This window comes from Vigna angularis, chromosome 4 (assembly GCF_016808095.1).
Source record: "Vigna angularis cultivar LongXiaoDou No.4 chromosome 4, ASM1680809v1, whole genome shotgun sequence".
Lineage (NCBI taxonomy): Eukaryota > Viridiplantae > Streptophyta > Magnoliopsida > Fabales > Fabaceae > Vigna > Vigna angularis.
Window position 1 is genome coordinate 25,340,667 of NC_068973.1, and position 20,457 is coordinate 25,361,123.

At 34.0% G+C, this 20,457-nt stretch overlaps 4 protein-coding genes across 20 annotated transcripts; 2 read left to right on the forward strand and 2 right to left on the reverse strand.

The window, feature by feature from the left end:
* Window positions 1-6,665: 6,665 nt before the first annotated feature.
* LOC108330349 (uncharacterized) lies at window positions 6,666-9,102 on the reverse strand. The gene is made up of 2 exons (XM_017564837.1): window positions 9,064-9,102; window positions 6,666-7,235 (listed from the first exon to the last, which is right to left on the reverse strand). Exons 1-2 carry the CDS (start codon window positions 9,100-9,102, stop codon window positions 6,666-6,668), a joined length of 609 nt encoding a protein of 202 aa, XP_017420326.1.
* A 1,147-nt stretch (window positions 9,103-10,249) lies between these two features.
* LOC128196242 (ABC transporter B family member 1-like) lies at window positions 10,250-14,254 on the forward strand. The gene is made up of 8 exons (XM_052876483.1): window positions 10,250-10,489; window positions 10,578-10,632; window positions 12,083-12,258; window positions 12,482-12,682; window positions 12,761-13,020; window positions 13,122-13,435; window positions 13,663-13,886; window positions 14,243-14,254. The coding sequence occupies exons 1-8, from the start codon at window positions 10,250-10,252 to the stop codon at window positions 14,252-14,254; spliced, it is 1,482 nt and encodes a 493-aa protein (XP_052732443.1).
* LOC108331778 (uncharacterized) lies at window positions 12,083-20,071 on the reverse strand. 17 transcript variants are annotated; one of them, XR_008248344.1, is made up of 8 exons: window positions 19,905-20,069; window positions 19,720-19,822; window positions 18,533-19,260; window positions 18,328-18,439; window positions 17,415-17,510; window positions 17,203-17,335; window positions 16,120-16,231; window positions 12,690-15,883 (listed from the first exon to the last, which is right to left on the reverse strand). XR_008248344.1 is itself a non-coding variant. In XM_052876222.1 (7 exons), the coding sequence occupies exons 1-6, from the start codon at window positions 19,970-19,972 to the stop codon at window positions 17,252-17,254; spliced, it is 1,191 nt and encodes a 396-aa protein (XP_052732182.1). In that variant the 5' UTR covers window positions 19,973-20,069; the 3' UTR covers window positions 12,083-12,298; window positions 17,209-17,251. The 17 variants fall into 17 exon arrangements, 12 of the variants coding, with proteins under 12 accessions (XP_052732182.1, XP_052732181.1, XP_052732179.1 ...); XR_008248343.1 differs by adding an exon at window positions 16,318-16,434 and having other exon boundaries at window positions 12,690-16,231; window positions 16,664-17,335; window positions 19,905-20,068; XM_052876222.1 differs by lacking the exons at window positions 12,690-15,883; window positions 16,120-16,231 and adding an exon at window positions 12,083-12,298 and having other exon boundaries at window positions 17,209-17,335.
* LOC108331777 (ABC transporter B family member 14) lies at window positions 14,314-17,049 on the forward strand. The gene is given in 3 exon segments (XM_017566693.2): window positions 14,314-14,870; window positions 14,965-15,404; window positions 15,569-17,049. Coding segments are annotated over 3 exon segments (2,478 nt in total).
* Window positions 20,072-20,457: the final 386 nt, after the last annotated feature.

Genomic DNA, 20,457 nt, shown 5'->3' on the forward strand with positions numbered 1-20,457 from the left:
GTCATCTCAGCATCCACTCATCAATTTTTTAACGCCGTCCAGCCAACTTAATGGAAAGGACTCAATTGATATCAATTTTCAAAATTAGGGACCATTTTGATACACTTTAAAAAACGAGGACCCAATTGAGACATTCGTACATAAATAGGGATGTCGAAAAGGATTAAACCTTTTTTTTAAATTACTAAAAACAATTCAGGAACTTGGAGGTGTAGGAAGAAATGTTTTGAGGTGTAGGGAGAAATGCTCGAAGACTTTTTCTAAACTCATCCAACACCACCCTTACTTCAATGTGGATGCATAAGTGTGCGAAGACAATATTAATGTTTGGCATATACGATTTTGATCACACATCTTCAACACCTTTCTTTGAACTAGTGATTGAAAAAGTATCAATTCGATCCAATTATTTTTAACTTCAACTAAAAAAAATGATTTCTCAACTAACAAAACAAAATTCAAAATCTTGTTTGCAAACACAACTTTAATGTAAATAATAATAAAAACACTAAAATTATGCTACAAACATGAATTTACCCGTACTTTTTTTAAAAACATATATGTTGAGATTGTTCATAGGGGGAGCACATGTTTAGCTTAACCCACAATCTTAGTGATATATGAGTTTTTGATGATGACAACATATAATTAATAACACATGTATATTATGTGTTACATGTTCTATGTTTACATGTCATATGCTTCTCTTTAATGTGTTACATCTGTTAAAGCATATCTGAGAACATGTTTGAGCTATGTTTGTATTGTTCATTGCATATCACTGTGTGAAAAATATGATTTTATATGTGTATGCATGACATATGTTTTCGGGAAAAGAAAAATCACAAGCACTATGGTTGAACTTTAAATGTGTGGCAAAACAACAGTTTTAAGTCGATTACATTATGGGGTGAATCGAGTGAAACTCGTGTGTTTGCACAAACTATTTTGAAGTGTGCTATGAGTTTTTTTAAAGAGAAAAGTTTTCAAAATTATGCAAAAAGATTTCACTTAATCGAATGCATGCACTATGTATTCGAATAAGTTAGTTGATGTTTTGAAAATCTGTTAAATGTTGGTAGCAACTAACATAACGGTCATATTTTTAAATATGTTGACCAAGCATTAAATGATAGCCAATTGCATCAATTGTACATTCAATTATTTGTTTGACTATTGCTTATTTTGTTATAACTGAATGTTATATTCGATTATGTTAGTAGTTCAATTTTGTTATACTATAAATTGACGCAGATTTGAATTCTGTAAGAACTTTTGGTAATTCTAACAATTTCATATCATTTACAGAAAGTTGTGATCTTACAGAAAGAGAGGAAAAGCTCCAAGAAACAAGATTGACCATGGTGATAAAAAACTTGTGATTTCTTGAAGAGCAAGACTATTGTGTTTCAAAGACTGATCAAATCTGCACACTTGAGTGTTACTGTGTGATCAGATTCTGCAATCTCTTGAAGATTGATTTGAGTTCCCTATTGTGGCTACAAGAAAATGAGCGTGTGTGTTCTTGACTTTGTGGGTACCTCAAAGGGGTTAGACGGTAGAAGAGGGGATTCTTGTTGCTGGTCTTATTGTTGACTGCCTATATTAGATTAGAGGGTTAAAGAGGTGTTTTATATTTTTGACGTGAGATCTCTATAAAAACATTGTTGGAAAAACCTTGATCTTTATAATGCATTGACTTCCTGTTGTTGGAAGGACACTGGATGCAGGTTTGGCCGAACCAGTATAAAAACTCAGTGTTTGAATTTTCTGATCCCTACTCTCTTTTATTCAATCGATTACTTTCTGTACTTATTTGATTAAGTTTCCGTTGCATTGAAAATCTTTTACCGTGCAATTCAAGAAAAGTATAAAGGCATCCATTTTAGTTAAAAAGATTTTAAAAGCTTTTGTTTTTTACACTTCACTAATCACCCCCTCTCTTGGTGTGAGAAATTGAGCCATTCTATTTTAACAATTGACACCAGAGCAGGTTTTCATAAAATATTTGAAAAACTAATCAATTACTATTTCCGTTTAATCGATTGATCCTGGAAAATGACTTTCAATTTTCAAACCTTTAGCGAAGGTGCATCCATAAATAGACCACCACTATTTGCTAGAGAAAACTATGCCTTTTGGAAAATAAAGATGCAAATTTTTCTTGCATCCATGGATAAAGGAGTTTGGGATGCAACTCTAAACGGTACATTTGAGCCCACTGAAATTGTGAATGGAAAAACTATTTTGAAAAACTTTTCAAAGTGGACTCAGGATGAGAACCGTAGAGCACAGTATGATGTTAAGGCTAGGAATGTAATTACTTCTACACTAACTATGGATGAGTTTTTTAGGATTTTCCAATGCAAGACTGCCAAAGAAATGTGGGAAGTTCTTGAAGTGACACATGAACGTACTGACGAGGTAAAACGTGCTAGAAAGAACTTTCTTGTGCAAGAATATGAGTTGTTCAGGATGAAGGTTGGGGAGTCCATCTATGATGTGAAGAAGAGGTTTACACACATTGTCAACCATCTAATGGCTCTCGAGAAATCTTTTGAGAAAAAAGAGATTAACATCAAAATCCTGAAGAGTTTAAATAGAAGCTGGCAACCAAAGGTAACTACTATTTCAGAATCTAAAGATTTAACTAACATGAATATGGAAACCCTTTTTGGCAAGCTTAGGGAGCATGAATTAGAACTCGGAAGGCTGAGAGAGGAAGAAGAAATTGAAGAGAAGAAATTGATTGCTCTCAAAGCCACAAGCAATAAGTCCTCCAAGAAGGCTGAATCTGAAGCTGAGTCAGATGCAGAAGTATCAGAAAAGGAAATCATGAGTATGATGGAGAAAATTTAATAGATTCATGAAGAATAAAAATTCTGCAACTAACCATGCAGGCTTTTCAAGAGGAGGAAAGAAGAGTTCAAGAAGCAACACTGTACAATGTTATGAATGCGGAAAGGATGGTGTTAACAACATTTTTGATCCCCGACAACGACACCAAAAACTTGTTGATGGATCAGCAAGTGTACCGAATCGCACAAGTAATATAAAATGGTAAGACCAAGTATCGTTTCCCAAGAGACTCACGGCACTAAACAGTTATGTGACTACTCAACTAATTAAGACTCTAAAGAACATATTTTTGGGTTTTTGAATGCAAATGCAATAAAATAAACATGAATTCAATTTGATCAATTGAGGCTAAACACAAGGGTGAATGGATGATATTGAAAATATGAGATGAATATGTTGTTGGAGTTAGATTTCACCTAGTTTACTCTCATGTATATAAGAATTCTTCTTCTTTCGTTAATGTCAACGTCACTCCCTAAATTATTTAAAACCCGATTCCTCGGTGAAGAAAGCCTATCCTTAATTACTAGGTCACAATGCCTTGCATCCCTAATAATTAATTATGCATTAAGATTAGGAGCTTAAGACGACCAAAACTCATACCCCCATCCCTAAGAAATACTGCTTTTGGGAGAATTCCCCATATCGTGATTTGTAAGATATCTCTCGATAACAATCCTAGGGAAAGAAGAGGAGATATGTCACTTCCCGAAAACGTACAACCCTAGATGGAAGCGGCTCCACTCTTCAAGATTGAGCAGCTTCACGATCCAGAAGTGGCAGCGGAATGGAGATCACGGATGAAGTTGGTGGTGCTTGCAAGGTGTTCGATGAAATGTCTGGCAGCGTTTGGATGTGGTGTGGTGAGGAATTCTAACTCAGACGGATTTCCTAAGGGGAAAGGACCTAGAGGGAGACAAGCTAAAATAGCTTAAAGCATTGAACTTGAGAGAATGGTTGGATTTCAGCAGCATTTCATTATCATACTCAAGTTAAGTTTTACAATGGATCAACCTCTCTTTTATAGATGAAGAGAAGCTTGAGTACGTGCAAGGAAAGCTGTAAATTACAACGTTCATGAAGCAAAGTGAAATGTGCAGGAGCTGCTTCAAAGGTGGCCGTGTGTTCCATGTGGCAAATGTTGAAAACGTGTGCAAGTGAATAAGCTCACGGCTGGTGTGTTCCATGTGGTAAATGTGCTTCATGGTTGGCATGTGTTCCACATGAAAATTATGTCAAATGTGCTCCAAAGAAAGAAGATGCACGACTGTATGTGCTTCTCATGTAAAACGTGAAAAGTGTGCTCCAAAAAGAAGAGACTTCACGGATTTACTTGTTTCCTTTGTACTCCCTTGCTTAGTAAGCTTCCTAGGATCCTTCTAACCTTATTAATGTCCTACAAAACAAGGTAAATATATTTAGTTAAAGAAGAACATGCTAAGACTTAGAAAGAAAAGATTAAGTCCTTATTCAACTTCCCTTTCTTGGTCTTAGAGTGAAGTTGATACTTCTTTGGATGGAAAGTCCCTAAAGGGGTTGCCATCACGAAATCTCCTGATACTTAGATAAATCATAAGATTTATGCCATACATGAAGAAGAATATCCCTAACAATTAATGAAAGAAACGTATATCAATGATAAGAATTAATTCAAATACATGAGAGTTTAGAAGGTTACATCATCCCCAATCAACAAATAGAATTATAATGGAATGAAAGAATGAAAGAGGTAAGAAAGAGAAGAGGAGAGTTGTCACCATCCCCAAATCTACCCTCCAGGAATAGGAGAGCTATCATCATCCTCAAATCTACCCTCAAGGGGTGAAAAGTGTGTTTCTGTGCTCAAGCCACCAAAAGATACAATCCCTAGGACGTGCAAGTCCTTAAATAGAACATAAAAATAACAGAAAACAGGTCCAATCCAATGAAACTAGGGCTCAAGCGCCCTAAATGGGGCGCCCGGGCGTGAAACGGGTCAAGTTTAGCGCTCAAGCGCCCCTAGAAGGGCGCCCAGGCGCGAAACGGCACTAAATTCTGTACCCTGGTTGACTTTTTTGCACTCTAGTTGACTTTTCTGCACTCTGGTTGACTTTTCTACATTAAGGTTGACTTTTCTACATTTCAACAATTTGGTACTTTAACTCTTCTTTCAAATCATTCCAATAGCCTACAAAATCAAGGGAATTTAGTAATAAAATCATCAAGTATAACCTCAACTCTCTTATTCACAAAACTAAAGCAAAAACATGATTCCAAGCAAGTTTCTAAGTAGAAAAGATGTATTTAGTGTCAAAATTACATCATAGGTAACAGTATTTTCAACCGTTATCATAACCCCAAACTTAGAACTTTGCTTGTCCTCAAGCAAAACAGAATGTAACTCAGCTTTTCAAAACAATCACTACAATGACTCAACATTTTTCAAAAACTTTTTCTTCCAAGACAAGAGATCACTTTGATCAACTCAGCATACAGATGTTAATCAAGATGTACAGATGCCTTAATTCAATCAAAATCAATGTGATGCTCATAAACTTCAACAGATGCTATCCTTAAGAATGATCAATCAACCAAGTAAAGATGTAATCAGAAATTCAAAGAGCCACTCCTCACCAAGGAAAGTGTTTCACTCAACCACTCAAAAGTGTATCACTCACTAAGAGGTGTATAATGAGGTGTTGGTGTCACACAAATTAACTTTGCCTTTCATTTAACCAAAATAAAAAATTCTCAAAAGCAAGTTGTCATCACAAGGGCTTTTCATGGCTTGTAACTTGGATGGGCTAAGAAGGAAATTAGTTTTTCTGATCAGCAAAATGCTTGAGTTAAGAGAGATGTTTATGATTTCATCATTCAATCACAACTCTCTTTTCTTTTTCCCAGCTTTCCCTTGCATTGAGCTTTTCTTTTCTTTTCTTTTCATCTTTCTTTTTCTTTTCTTTTCTTTTCATCTTTCTTTTTCTTTTCTTTTCTTTTCATCTTTCTTTTTCTTTTCTTTTCTTTTCATCTTTCTTTTTCTTTTGCTTTTCCTGTATTCACTACTTAGCTCAATGCTTTTTCTTTTCCTTTCTCAATCTTTCCAGCAACCCCAAACTTGAACATTTATCAATACCTCACAAATGTTCTCAACTTAACTCAAGGTAAAGATTTTCACAAAGGGTTTTGCAACACATGCATAAGGCTCAAGGTTCGAAGGTTAAAACAAATTGTTTTCTCTTCAGTGGACAAAAATCATGTAAAGGCTAAAAGAGTAAGGGATAACAATAGATGGCCTTGATCATATGAAACCTGCAAGCAAGTAGTTCAATCATAGAAAATTTGGGCAAAATCATTCATGCTTCCAAAGCAATAACAATTATTCACAAAAGCTTTGAAGCCCAAAACTCACACAGGTAAACTGTCAAGTCCCAGAATTCAGAAAAACACCCTGCTCAGTAGCTCAATCAAGTTTTACCTTAAGCACCTGTTTCATAACTGTGAGCCATCACCTATATATTAACACATCATCTCAACATCAATCAATACACTAGAGCATCACAAAGCAATACTTATCACAAAACACAACATAGTTGAATTAAAGCAGTGTAATTTATTCAAGTAGAGTACAATAACAAAACAATTGATTAAAAGGAAGGGTTTAGAAAGCTGGGTTGCCTCCTAGTAAGCGCTTCTTTAACGTCACTAGCTTGACACCATAAAACTCAATTTGAATCAACCAACTCCATGACTGTGGAAAGGCGTTCCACCTCACCACCCAAATAATGCTTGAGACGTTGTCCATTGACTATCCAACTTCTTTGTGGGTCTTAAAAGGATGGATCTGTCAACTCAACTGCTCCATGTGGAAGGACATTCTTGACCATAAACGGACCAGACCACTTGGACTTCAACTTTTTATGGAAAAGTTTTAGTCGTGAATTGAACAGAAGCACCCTCTGTCCTGGATTAAAGACTTTTTTTACCAGCTTCCTGTCATGACAAAATTTCACCTTTTCTTTGTAATTCTTGGAAGAATCATAGGCATGCAGCCGCATATCCTCAAGCTCAATAATTTGCCTTCTCCTCTTTTCTGCAGTGTCACAAGGATCAAAATTCAAAAATTTTAAGGCCCACAGAGCTCGATGTTCCATCTCCACCAGAAGGTGAAATGCCTTTTCATAGACCATTTGGAAAGGAGATAATCCAATAGTTGTCTTCATTGTGGTTCGATATGCCCAAAGAGCATCATCTAACTTCTGAGACCAATCCTTTATTGATGAAGCAACTGTCTTTTCTAGAATCCTCTTTAACTCCCTATTAGAAACCTCAACTTTCCCATTTGTCTGTGGATGAGCTACCTTGTGTCTCACACCATAGTGCTTGAGTACCTTTGCAAGCTGAAAATTGCAAAAATGAGATCCTCTATCACTAATGAGCTACCTTGTGTCTCACACCATTTTTCTCTCTGCATGTGTTTGGTTCACTTAAAATGTTGTTGGAAGCTAGTCCAAAATATCTTTTGGTTGTCGTTTTTCTAATGCAGATTGGTGACAGTGTGGTGATTCAAAAACTGGTTTGGAAGGCTGGTTTTAGAGTGATAGAACGTGGATAAAAGGGAGCTTGAAGTCTTCAACATGGTGCAGTGACCAAATGAGTTGGAACTTTGCTAGAAGTAGTTTTTTTTTTACCAATGTACAATGATGTCTTTTTTCTTTAATATTTAACATTGAATAATATTATTTTTTCATGCTGAACAATTTGTTGTATCTAAGCATGTTTACTATTAGTTTATAATATTTAATTTTTTGTATCAAATTATTTGATTGTGTTTCATATATAAAGCATTTTTATCATATAATCAAATAAATTATAAATATAACAAAAAAAATTATTTTGCATTTTCAGCAGTTTCTGCAAAACCCCAGTTAGTTCCAACGATTTTTGCAAACTTCTGAAAATACCAGCTGTTTTATTAAAATCCTGAAAATAGCGGCGGTTTTATCAAAACTCCCAAAAATTACGGCGGTTTATAGAAAAACCGCCGATAACAGTTAGTGGCGTTTTTTCCAGTAATTTTTGTAACTGCGAAAAGTTTATTTTTCAGATTCAATGTAGTGATACCTCTGACACTAAGATACAAAATTTAAAAACTAATAGTATTTTTGAAAATAATAGAAACATACAAAATTTGATTATTTTGTAACCGAAGCGTATTGATGTATAAGCTATAATTATTTAAAAAATGAAACCAATACGCTTTCACTAATTTAAAAAATTCACTGAATTTTCAAAGTCTTTTTTTTTAAATATGAAACATATTATACGAAGTTAAATATAATATTTCACTATTTTAAACCAATAATTAAACCGGGGAAGATGGAACTTGTGTTTTGAATAAACAAGTCCATAAGCGAGGGTGATATTTCCGAGTCAAATCTTTGGGTACGTAATAAAGCATTACTTATTGCTGATAAAAAAAAAGATGAATTTGTGTTACACTTTTAGGTTTTAGGGAGAGTAAGTTTCGAGGTTTTATTTAATCTGTTTTTCTCTCTCTTAAAATACTGTTGGATATTTACAAACATGTTTGATTTAAATTTTGTTTTTTCATATTGGTACAATAAAGGCTAAGTAATTTAACAAAATTACTAACATCAATAATTTTATGACATGCTCTGTCAACATTTATAACTGTCATGCAATCTAACGAGTCAACAAATGTTTCTATAACCCAACAAATTCTATAACTTATTGAAGTTCATTAGCTGTTTTATGTATCCTAATTATAAGTTAAAAGTTGTATAAAATTAAGAGAGTTAAGTTATATATCTATATATATATATATATATATATATATATATATATATATATATATATATATATATATATATATATATATATATATATATATATATATTAACATTTTATATTAGTAGCGGTGTCAAATATGTTATATACATAGACACTAAAAAAACATATTTTTTATTAGTCATTGTGTTATATCAGTTTAATAAATTGCTAAAAAGAATTTTATTTTTGTTAATTTTTTTAACCGTCATAAAATTTTTATTATTTTTAATTTAACTAAATATTTATTTTCAAGTTGTTTTCTCCTCATTTTTTTTATATCTTCTTCCCCTCACATTCTCATTCTCATCCTGAGATTTAATGCTCTGCCAAAATGTCTTCATGATTTCATCTGTGTGTTCTCTCGATACATCTCACTCCATCGTCTTCATTGATCCATTCTCTGGTTGTTCCCATTTCAAACTTCTTTATTATTCAATCCTCTTGTGAATTTTGTTTATTTCTCTTCATATGCAATTATATATAAAAAAAAAAACAAAAAATGACATGTACATGATTACTATCTTGGGGAACCAAATCATTTATTAAGGATTATATGACATGCTAAATCATTATTGACATTAATATTTTATTAACGAAAAAGACAAAAATAATATTTGATAAAACTAAAAAACAAAACTTAATTACATTTCAGATGCTTGAAAACAAATTTAAACCTTCTCACTCAAATATAGTTAGTTTATAAAATTAAAAAAATTAAAAGTGGGTTATCTTGACACTATTTTAATGTATTACACGCCATTTAAAATATACATAATACATGTACAAAAGCTATCATTAGATTACGTAAGTACAAATTTAAATGATGTAAAAAAAAGATTATCACAATAACATATCACTTGATTTAAAAGTTGAATAAAAATTAACATTTTTTACAATTTCTCTTGATCATGTTACTAAGTTTGACACTCACTATTATTTGATATATAATATGTCTCCATCTTCAGGAATCAAGTGTATTTTACCATATCCAGAAAAAAAAAATTAAGTGAAAATCCTAGACATCTTCGAATGTACATTAATTAGTTTCTTATAGTTAGATTACATCCTATAAAGCATAATACATTCACGAATGAAGAAGGATATGGCTGAAAAGTTCCATTTACAAAAGGAAAGAAACAAAAGGAAAGAAATAAAGAAAGAGAAATGAGAGAGAAGAGTTTGCTGAATCACTTTACCTAACAAGTATATATATCCTTCTTATGAGAAGAGTTTGAATAAGAAAACAATTGTAGGAACATCGCTATGGTGACTTAGTGCATGTCAGTTTCTGTCGAACATATATCAAATCGTCAGCACCATTGTGAACATCGAATTTAACCAATGACAAAGACATGATATTGCTGTTTTCATGCAAGGTTACAGTGACCTCACTAGGGCATATTCTATATCATATCCGTATCTTGCATATTTGAATAAAAAAAAATGGTGCACACATGCAGATTAAATAAATAGATTACGTGAGTGTATATATATCATCAGTATGTAAAAAGTTGATGCAGTGATATTAGTGTTTCCATTGATGACTCCCAAGGTAGTACAAATGGTGGAAAGTGTTGGTGATGATGAGCATAAGAAGAAGAAGGAGGTTAAGAGTCTGGCATTCTTGAAACTGTTGAGCTATGCTGACATGGTGGATTGGATTCTGATGGGTTTGGGAAGTGTTGGTTCCATTGTGCATGGCATGGCACTTCCTGTGGGGTATCTGTTGTTGGGAAAAGCTCTTGATGCTTTCGGAAACAATATTGAAGACATAGATGCCATGGTTAAGGCTCTTAAAAAGGTTGCTGTTTTTCATATATATGAAGAAAAGAGAGTGTTGTTATTTGAGTTGAATAAACTGATAGTGTGTTTCTTCTTGTTATGTTCAGATTGTTCCATTTGTCTGGTATATGGCCATAGCCACATTTCCTGCTGGGGTACTTGGTAAAGTTTATCTTTTCTTCCTTATCCCAGAATAATAATATACTTTCACAAACACAAATATTTTATATTTTTTTACATTATTTTTTATTATTTTTTTACAAATATAAAACTTATTTTTTTTATAATTATAATATTTTTAGAGTATGTGTCAAATAAATATTAATGTGTTACATATCATTATTTAGCCACTATTTAGGTTTCTTCTACGTAGACAATTATGTGATGTTTATTTTCTTTTATCCTTTAAATTTGGCAATTTTCCTTGTTTTAAAGAGTACATCATAATTCTTATTTTAATGAAAAAAAAATTAAGGTAAGTTTAGGCTGTTTTTTTTTCTTTTAAATTTAGAAAGTCTTTCATGAAACACTTTTCAAAAAGGAAATTTGTATTTTCACACTCAACTTTTCTTATATACTGATCTCACTATTCCTTTTATTAATAAAATATTTAATAAATAAGAATAAATATAAATGAAATTTTGAAATAAAGTACCGACGTCCTTTCAAAAATTCATTTTTTAGACAGTGGGAAGTTTTGTGTTCATTGGTGGTAATGAAGATTGAGACACTAAAACTGAAATTTAAACAATGAAAAGTTAAAGTAGTAAAATTCTGATTTTTCTTTTTGAAAAGTAAAAAGAGATATTACTTTTAAAAGTATAATTATTTTTTTTAAAAACACTACTATAAAATTAGTTTTCTTTTATTGTTTTTGAAAACATAAAATAGTTTATTTTTTATTTAACACCAGCCAATTAAAGGTTTACATTTTATTCTATAACATACATCTGAATTTATTGACCAGATATTAGGACATATCTTAACGGCTATAATTGGAACAAAGTATGCCATATACGATCTAAAACGTCAAAAACTATTTTTCAAGAAATTGTAAACTATATTTGCAAGAAATATATTTTTCACATGAAAACTATCAAACCAGATGGTCTACCTAATAAATTTAGATTGATCCGATTTAGCTTATTTTTTAAATATAATGCAAATTTGATATGATCTAATCTTATATGTTAAAAAACAAGACATTTCGGCCTCTTTTAAGAAAATATATTTTTAAAATTTAGGCCATTTTGAAATTAATTTTAATTTTAGATACTATAATTTAATATACAAATTATAATATATATGTATGTAATTATTTCAATAAAATACTTTTTTCAATATTTTTACTATAATAATTTTTATTTTCCTTTTAAATATAATTATTATTTTATGAAATAGGTTGTTTCTATTTAATCGGTGCTCTAAATAAGTCAGGGCAAAAATGATCATATTCTATTTTTATATATATTTACATATTATACTATTTTATTACTTATAAAACCAAAACAAAGCATGGTTGACCAGAAGGCATGACATGCATATATAGTGGTTTTATTTTTCATAAGCAAACATCATGAATCATAATCCTGAAACGTTGAAACATGCGCAGAAATTGGTTGTTGGATGTATGCAAGTGAAAGACAGTTATTGCGGCTAAGATTAGCATATCTGAGAGCAGTTCTTAACCAAGAGATAGGAGCTTTTGATACAGAGCTAACAACTGGGAAAGTCATCAGTGGAATAAGCAACCACATGAGTGTCATACAAGATGCCATTGGTGAGAAGGTCAGAAAACCAATACTGCTCATAGCTTTTCACCTTTCTCCTGAAAAACTTAAAGTAAACCTAATAATGAGTTTTTTTTATTATAATTTTATTTAAAATTTTATTTTTTAAACTTTTTGAGACATTGTTTTCTTGCCCGTTTAAAATAATTAATACTAAAAAAATTTCTTGAGTTTTTTTTTCTTGAAGACCTGAGTATAATAACTGAATTTCTTTCTATCAGTTGGGTCACTTCACCTCTAGCTGTGCAACTTTCTTTGCTGGAATTGTGATTGCTGCAATATGCTGTTGGGAAGTGGCGCTTTTATGTTTAGTGGTTGTCCCACTTATTCTTATAATTGGGGCAACTTACACCAAGAAAATGAACAACATATCAACCACCAAAATGCTTTTCCATTCTGAAGCTACATCTATGATAGAGCAGGTATATATGCACACATAATTCACATTTACATAAGTTAATACAATTTTGTTTGAACAAGCTCTGATGTGGATATTGCAGACAATATCACAAATAAAAACAGTTTATGCTTTTGTTGGAGAGAGCTCCGAAATCAAATCCTTTACAGAGAACATGGATAAGCAATATATTATAAGCAAAGGGGAGGCACTTGTGAAAGGAGTTGGAACAGGGATGTTGCAAACAGTGAGTTTCTGTTCTTGGGCTTTCATTGTATGGGTTGGAGCTGTTGTGGTCAGAGCAGGAAGAGCAACAGGAGGAGACATAATAGCTGCAGTGATGAGTATTCTCTTTGGTGCCATGTAAGGAAGAAAGAAACTACCTTCAGGCTTGTTTAGAATGGAGAAAATCATTAGTAAGTATTGATGAAGTGCTAGAACTGAACACTCCTTGTGTATTGCAGATCACTCACTTATGCAGCACCAGACATGCAAGTATTCAATCAGGCAAAAGCTGCAGGATATGAAGTTTTCCAAGTGATCCAAAGAAAGCCTCTGATAAGTAATGAATCAGAAGGGAAGATGCCTAGCAGAATCAAAGGTGACATTGTCTTTCAAGATGTTCACTTTTCCTACCCATCACGCCCAGACAAACCAATCCTTCAAGGACTGTCCTTGTCCATTCCAGCTGGAAAAACAGTAGCATTGGTTGGTAGCAGTGGCTGTGGAAAGAGCACTGTTATTTCCCTGGTTAACAGATTTTATGATCCCTCAAGAGGTCAGTTTAAATAATCTTCCACTATCTCTTTTATTCTAACTATCTCAATAATTTCTGTTATTTTATTTTCTTAGTTCTACGTTTATATAAGGGATAATCTAATATAGTGTCATAACCTTCTGCCACACTCGAGTTGTTTGGTTTCCTTCTTTTGTTTTTTCTTGTTACCGTCAAAGGAACCCAACACAAATGAATGTTGCAAGCCTGACTTTGTTGAAACATTCCAGGAGTTATCTTTATTGATGGTCAGAATATCAAGGATCTTAATCTGAAGTTCCTTCGACGAAACATAGGGGCCGTTTCCCAAGAGCCATCACTCTTTGCAGGCACCATCGAGGATAACTTGAAAGTGGGGAAAATGGACGCAGATGATCAAGAGATTCAGAAGGCAGCTGTAATGTCAAATGCACACTCTTTCATATCTCAGCTGCCTAATCAGTACCTGACCGAGGTAAGTTATTCAATCTAGTATATCATTCTTGTAGCTTGATTATCTCTTGTTTGATCTTCCTTTCATTGTATTAATTTACATCATTTGCATATATTAAACATATTCTGTTCCTTTTTTCTATTTAATGCCATATGACTTGTAATAAGAAAGAAAAGAGGACAATAAGGTAGCAAAAGTTGATTTATATCGAAATTCCTCCAATTATGGGGCTTGGCAGATTAGACTACATCTTCACTGTCCAAACACAAATCCACCAATCATCCACTTCCAACATATCATTATCAAATAAAAATAAACCAATTTAACTTCAGTTCTTCATAAATAGACTCTTTTAATATTAATTTTACTATCTACAGAAAGCTTCATAAGAGAATCGCAATAAACCATGAGATGATCTTCTAACCTAACCCACCATAAAATAAGTGGCATGGTCTCTCCAAGCCACAAAACAAACGGGAGTCAATCCAACCTGCCCGGTTTTAAGCTGGCCTATTGTAGATGGGGATAAGTTGATGCACTCATGATATCTTCTGCATAAGTCGATGCACAAACGGGAGTCAACCCAACATGTCTTCTGCAACATATATTCCTTCCCCTCATAACATTTATGGGCTCATATGTCAGCTGTGATGGTTGCCAGGTTGGAGAAAGGGGCGTCCAATTATCAGGAGGCCAAAAACAGAGAATTGCAATAGCCAGAGCCATTCTTAAAAATCCTCCTATCCTTTTGCTTGATGAAGCCACTAGCGCCCTCGATTCAGAGTCTGAAAAGCTGGTTCAAGAAGCACTTGAGTCAGCTACGCAGGGAAGGACTGTCATCTTGATCGCACACAGGCTCTCAACAGTTGTAAATGCAGATATCATTGTTGTAGTCGAGAATGGACAAGTTGCGGAGACAGGAACACACCAGAGTTTGTTAGACACAAGCAGATTCTATAGTACATTATTTAGCATGCAGAACCTTGAACTAGTTGCTGAACCCAGGTAATTGACAATATAATGTACATTTTTTACATATACTGTGAATCAAAGAGTAAGAAAGAAGCACTCTAATAGGCTTTAAATGTTAAATGGATAGAGCTACGATTTCAAAGACTAAAAGTGCCCGCCAAGAAGATTTTCCTACTGAAACTAGACCACCAGTAGAAGTGCAGGGAGAGGTCCAAAAGAATATTACCGAGCACTCTGTGCTAAAGGAACACAACAAAATGGGCAGCGGAAAAAGAAATATATTTTTCAGAATTTGGTTTCGTCTTAGAAAGAGGGAGCTAGTGAAGGTTTCTATTGGCTCAATTGCAGCAGCTTTCTCTGGTATCTCAAAGCCATTTTTTGGGTTTTTCATCATCACCATAGGAGTAGCATACTTTAAGGAAGATGCAAAAACGAAAGTTGGACTTTATTCAGCCATCTTCACTGCAGTAGGGATGCTTTCATTATTCAGCCACACCGTCCAGCATTACTTATTTGGAGTGGTTGGAGAAAAGGCCATGGCAAATCTCAGACGTGCTCTGTATTCAGGTATCAGATATCCCCTATTAGAATTTCCATAAATGAACCTCATTTCTCTTTCCTGGAAAAAAAAAACTGAGGCAAGGGCTCAAAATCCTACATGATACATCACATGCATAAAATTCCAGAATGATTTGACAAATATCAGTCAATAATTATTTTAACTTTTACAGGTCTGCTACGTAATGAAGTAGGTTGGTTTGACAAATCAGAGAATACTGTTGGTTCATTGACTTCACGCGTTATCAGTGACACTGCCATGGTCAAAGTAATCATTGCTGATCGAATGTCTGTAATCCTGCAATGTGTTTCCTCCATACTGATAGCAACAGTTGTCAGCATGGTTGTCAACTGGAGAATGAGTTTGGTAGCTTGGTCTGTGATGCCCTGCCACTTCATAGGTGGTCTTATTCAAGCCAAGTCTGCCAAAGGATTTTCTGGTGACTACTCTGCAGCACATTCTGAGCTTGTTGCTCTTGCATCCGAGTCTACAACCAACATAAGGACTATTGCCTCATTTTGTCATGAAGAACAAGTATTGAGGAAAGCCAAAACATCCCTAGAAATTCCAAAGAAAAAGTATAGGAAAGAAAGTATCAAATATGGGATCATTCAAGGCTTCTCCCTTTGCTTATGGAACATTGCACATGCTGTTGCTCTGTGGTACACAACAATTCTGGTTGACAGACGTCAAGCCAGCTTTGAAAATGGAATAAGGTCATACCAAATTTTTTCTCTCACAGTTCCTTCTATCACAGAATTATACACGCTGATCCCAACTGTCATCTCGGCTATCAATATACTGACCCCAGCATTCAAAACCCTTGATCGTAAAACTGAAATTGAACCAGACACACCAGATGATTCACAACCAGAGAGGATCCAAGGAAATGTAGAATTTGAAAATGTAAAATTTAACTACCCTTCAAGACCCGAAGTCACCGTTCTTGATAATTTCAGTTTACAAATTGAAGCTGGATTGAAGGTGGCTTTTGTTGGACCAAGTGGAGCTGGAAAATCCTCTGTTTTGGCCCTTTTACTACGATTTTATGATCCACAGGGAGGAAAGGTGTTAATTGATGGAAAAGACATAGGGAAATATAATCTAAGATGGTTAAGGACACAAATAGGACTAGTACAACAAGAACCACTGCTTTTTAATTGCTCAATCAGAGACAACATTTGCTATGGCAATAATGTGGCTTCTGAAAGTGAAATAGTGGAGGCTGCTAAAGAAGCAAACATACATGAATTTGTAAGTAATTTACCAAATGGATATAGCACTGTTGTTGGAGAGAAAGGCTGCCAGCTTTCCGGAGGTCAAAAGCAAAGAATAGCCATTGCCAGAACAATACTAAAGAAGCCTGCAATTTTACTCCTTGACGAAGCAACAAGTGCTCTTGATGCTGAGTCTGAAGGAATTATAGTAAATGCCTTAAACGCAATACATCTGAAGGAAGACCGTGGATTGCGTTCAAGGACCACCCAGATAACAGTAGCTCATAGGCTTTCCACAGTGATAAACTCAGATACTATAATTGTCATGGACAAAGGTAAAGTTGTACAGATGGGTTCCCACTCGACCCTAATAACAGTAGAGTCAGGACTTTATTCAAGGATGTTCAGGTTACAGAGCTTCGAAGAAACTTCGTAGGTTTATACTTAGACATTTTTATACAGATCCTTACTCTGTAACTAAGAAAAGAGCCTGTTGTATCAATTCAGAAAACCAAGGTTTTCTTGAATTTCTTCTCCAGTGCAATAAAATTATAGTCAGAATAAGTGCCAAGAAAAATAATCTAATGACCTTAACTGGAAGACACGACCTGGATGTAGAAAGTGCTTTGTCGGCTTGTTTAAAATTCAAGGAAGATGCTATCAATTGTTTTCAGCTTTTCTACCTCCCCCTCACTAGCGATTCCAGGGTCAACATAACACAACTGAAATAGAACAAGTCCATCAATCCTAATCATGAATTGGTGCAATGCAATTATAATTTGTTGTCAAAATAAGTAAGACCTGGTACTGTGGCTTCTTTAGTGTATGCATTCCCCTTTTTATGAGTTCCTCCCACCCAACTTTCTGCCTGAGGGATCTTTCAAGAGCGGCTGTACTCTATAATGGTAAAATTACAACTTGAACCAGAAATCGAGCATGATCATTAAACAGCATGCATTTTTCAAACATCCATTTTAATGTGTGTGTGCGTGTGTTAATCAGAGAACAAAACAAAATACTTCCAACTAGTTAAAAAATAAATGACTTGTCTTATACAGCTCATATTGTTCGAGATAATACAACCAGACAAAGCATAGATACATGTCAGAATTATCATATGCATGTCCTAAGAATGATGATACACTTTGCTATGTAATTTGGCCTTAGTGTCAATAAAAAATGTACTATTTTCTTTCAACAAGTTGGGGAATAGTTGTCAAGGAAACAATACAAAGGGAGGGAAAAACTCTAGGAAAGATTAGTTTTTTTTTCTTTTTTTATCTGCAATTTAGTAATAGTAATTATAAACATATTAAGAGAAGAAGCCAATAAAGCAAAGAATGAAGAATCAAGTTCTTCCATTATTTTTCTATTCTAACTGAATTTACATACTATAAGAAAATAAACTGAATTCAAGAAATATATTTGCATTTCACAACTTTCTCTGCCTTGGATTTTCTCTGTTATTCTTGACTTTCTTATCCACTTATTTTCCATGACAAAAAGAATGAAAATAAGAACTCCGGCTTCCTTGTGTATCTAGCATGAATTTTGAATTGTCGGTCTAATTTCATTACATCCTGTACTTTTTCCCTTTAATTTCTTCAGAACGATAGAGGCAGAAAGGCATTTATAAGATATGCAAATTAACCCAAAAAATCTATATGCCAATTATGAATAACAAGATATGAAGCTAGCAATGAAAATAAATTACTTGAGCAGGGTCCAAAATTAGGAGATTATATTGCAGATGTCTTTTTTGTTGATGGTTGACTTGAATTCCAACTATTGTTCTTGAGTGACCGTCATGTTGGAAGTATAAAGGCCTATCCAAGAAAGCATTCCAAAATCAAAAACATTTACGAAACAAAATTATTTGTGTGGTTTAAAAATTGTATCTAAAATGCGCCCTCACTCACGTTTTCTCACTGATCACAACATGTTTTTGGCCAAATTGGATTGAGTTTTCATCCAAAAAGTAATTCCACACAAAGTCCATGAGAACTTGATAACCCCTGCCCCCTTTATCTTTCTTTTTTACCAAATGAACACTTGTTTCATTCCCGGCATTGTCAGCGCTAGAACCTGGAATGGATTGGGATTCCTTAGGACCAAAATCCACTACTCTTGCCCTAAGACCAAAAGAACGCAATAGAGCTGCACACTCAGTAGTTCCTATCCATTTTTTAGAACTAAAAATAGCATGATTGAATTGAGCTGATCCAAGCGGATCAAAACCCTTCTCCCAAGCAATCTCGAGCCACCTTTGCAGCGACAAGATATCAGGAACAAATCCCGAACCACCAAACAAAGCTTTCCTTGCTTCAGGTCTTTGCACTAGCACGTGAGAACTAAGCATTTGAATGTTACGCCACCCACAACCCCATCCGGCATCCTCAGATTCAAGGCACTGGAAATGATCAACATAACCCGACAAAATGCTAATTGAATTTCCAATTTCAGACTCTAAACAATTTTTGAACAATGTCATCAAACCCGCTTCAACTTTGTGAAATTCACACCTTGTCTGAGAAACAATCAAGCAAGAGATTCTGTCATTCACTTTGCACTCCCCGTTCTCGCTACTAGTCTCACCACCACGCGAATACTTTGCTCCAGACAGTGAAACAGTGCTTGCTTGCTCTCTCTGCAAAACATGACATAAGATAATGTACAGAACATATTGAATAGCTTATACATGTCTCTTCGATCTCATTCTACCTCATTTACTCTTATTTGTACCACTTTCTCTGTCTACCTCTTCTTTTTTCTTCTATCTCTATTTTCCTCCCACCAACCCCACATGAACTATTCAGTATACATATAAATGAGTAATTATAATAGAAAAAATATAAATTAACACATGGACTATTCAGTATACATATAAATGGGTAATTATAAAAGAAAAAATATAGATTAAGTTCAAAAATAATAACGTATCTAATAATTTAATATAACCATTGATATTTTCCTCAACGGAGATTGTTGCATAGAAAATAGCTAGTGCTCATATTCAGCAAATCAAAATTAAGCCCACCTGAAACATTTACATTCAAAATCACTGACAAAGAAAACCTCTTAAAAGCAGCAACAAAGGAGGTGTTACCGGAAGAGATTGAGGGGATGAATCAACATTGGGAGAGCGTTGAATTATTGTGGGCAGGTCAAAATCATGCTGGAGTTCCCAAAAATGAAAATTGACGTGCCTGCTTTTGCAGAATCATATTCAAATGGCGAACAAAAGGAAACGAATGAATGTGAATGTGCATTATACACAGAACAGAGACATACCCAGTGAGTTGAGATAAGGGTAGACATGAATCGCATAAGGGGCAAGTGGTGAATTGATCCGAATCCATGTTCCTTGCCACCACAAAACGGGATGTGACCAAACGTTGACGTTAGATTCAAATGCGCTTCACTTTTTCTTATGCAACAAGTTATGTCAGAATTTGAATAATTTCTCTCCCACAAAATGCAGCATCATTGTGGGAGTATTCAAACAAAAATAAAATAAAGCATGTCGACAAAATTAATTAAAAGAGGGTGACGCAACATTTTGGACGCTTTCTCTGAAAAAGGTAACCCAAACAAAATAAAACGTACACGCCACAAATTTAACAATTTATAATCAATTTCTATGATATCTTATTTACTGTAAAAAATACAATTTTATTATTTGACTGGCACTACACTATTATATTTATCAAAACAAAGTAACGTAGGTATATTTATTAAGAAAGGTAACTAAGTTATCCTAATTAATATCACAAATTATTGTTAGTTATTATACTTTTAACTATTAATTATTCAGTTATTAATTATACACATTAGTTTAAAGCCT

What these genes read in the sequence shown, in the direction of transcription:
- LOC128196242 (XM_052876483.1), top strand. Translation starts at nt 10,250, where the DNA reads ATGGTGGAAAGTGTTGGTGATGATGAGCATAAGAAGAAGAAGGAGGTT. An exon ending in AAGATGCCATTGGTGAGAAG is followed by an intron (nt 12,259 to 12,481) that starts GTCAGAAAACCA and finishes TCTTTCTATCAG; the next exon opens with TTGGGTCACTTCACCTCTAG. An exon ending in CTACATCTATGATAGAGCAG is followed by an intron (nt 12,683 to 12,760) that starts GTATATATGCAC and finishes TGGATATTGCAG; the next exon opens with ACAATATCACAAATAAAAAC.
- LOC108330349 (XM_017564837.1), bottom strand. Translation starts at nt 9,102, where the DNA reads ATGGGAACAACCAGAGAATGGATCAATGAAGACGATGGA. An exon ending in GGATCAATGAAGACGATGGA is followed by an intron (nt 7,236 to 9,063) that starts GTGAGATGTATC and finishes TGCAATTTTCAG; the next exon opens with CTTGCAAAGGTACTCAAGCA.
- LOC108331778 (XM_052876222.1), bottom strand. Translation starts at nt 19,972, where the DNA reads ATGGATTCGGATCAATTCACCACTTGCCCCTTATGCGATTCATGTCTA. An exon ending in GTTGTGATCAGTGAGAAAAC is followed by an intron (nt 18,440 to 18,532) that starts GTGAGTGAGGGC and finishes TTTCTTGGATAG; the next exon opens with GCCTTTATACTTCCAACATG. An exon ending in TAAAGAAGCCACAGTACCAG is followed by an intron (nt 17,336 to 17,414) that starts GTCTTACTTATT and finishes GTTCTATTTCAG; the next exon opens with TTGTGTTATGTTGACCCTGG.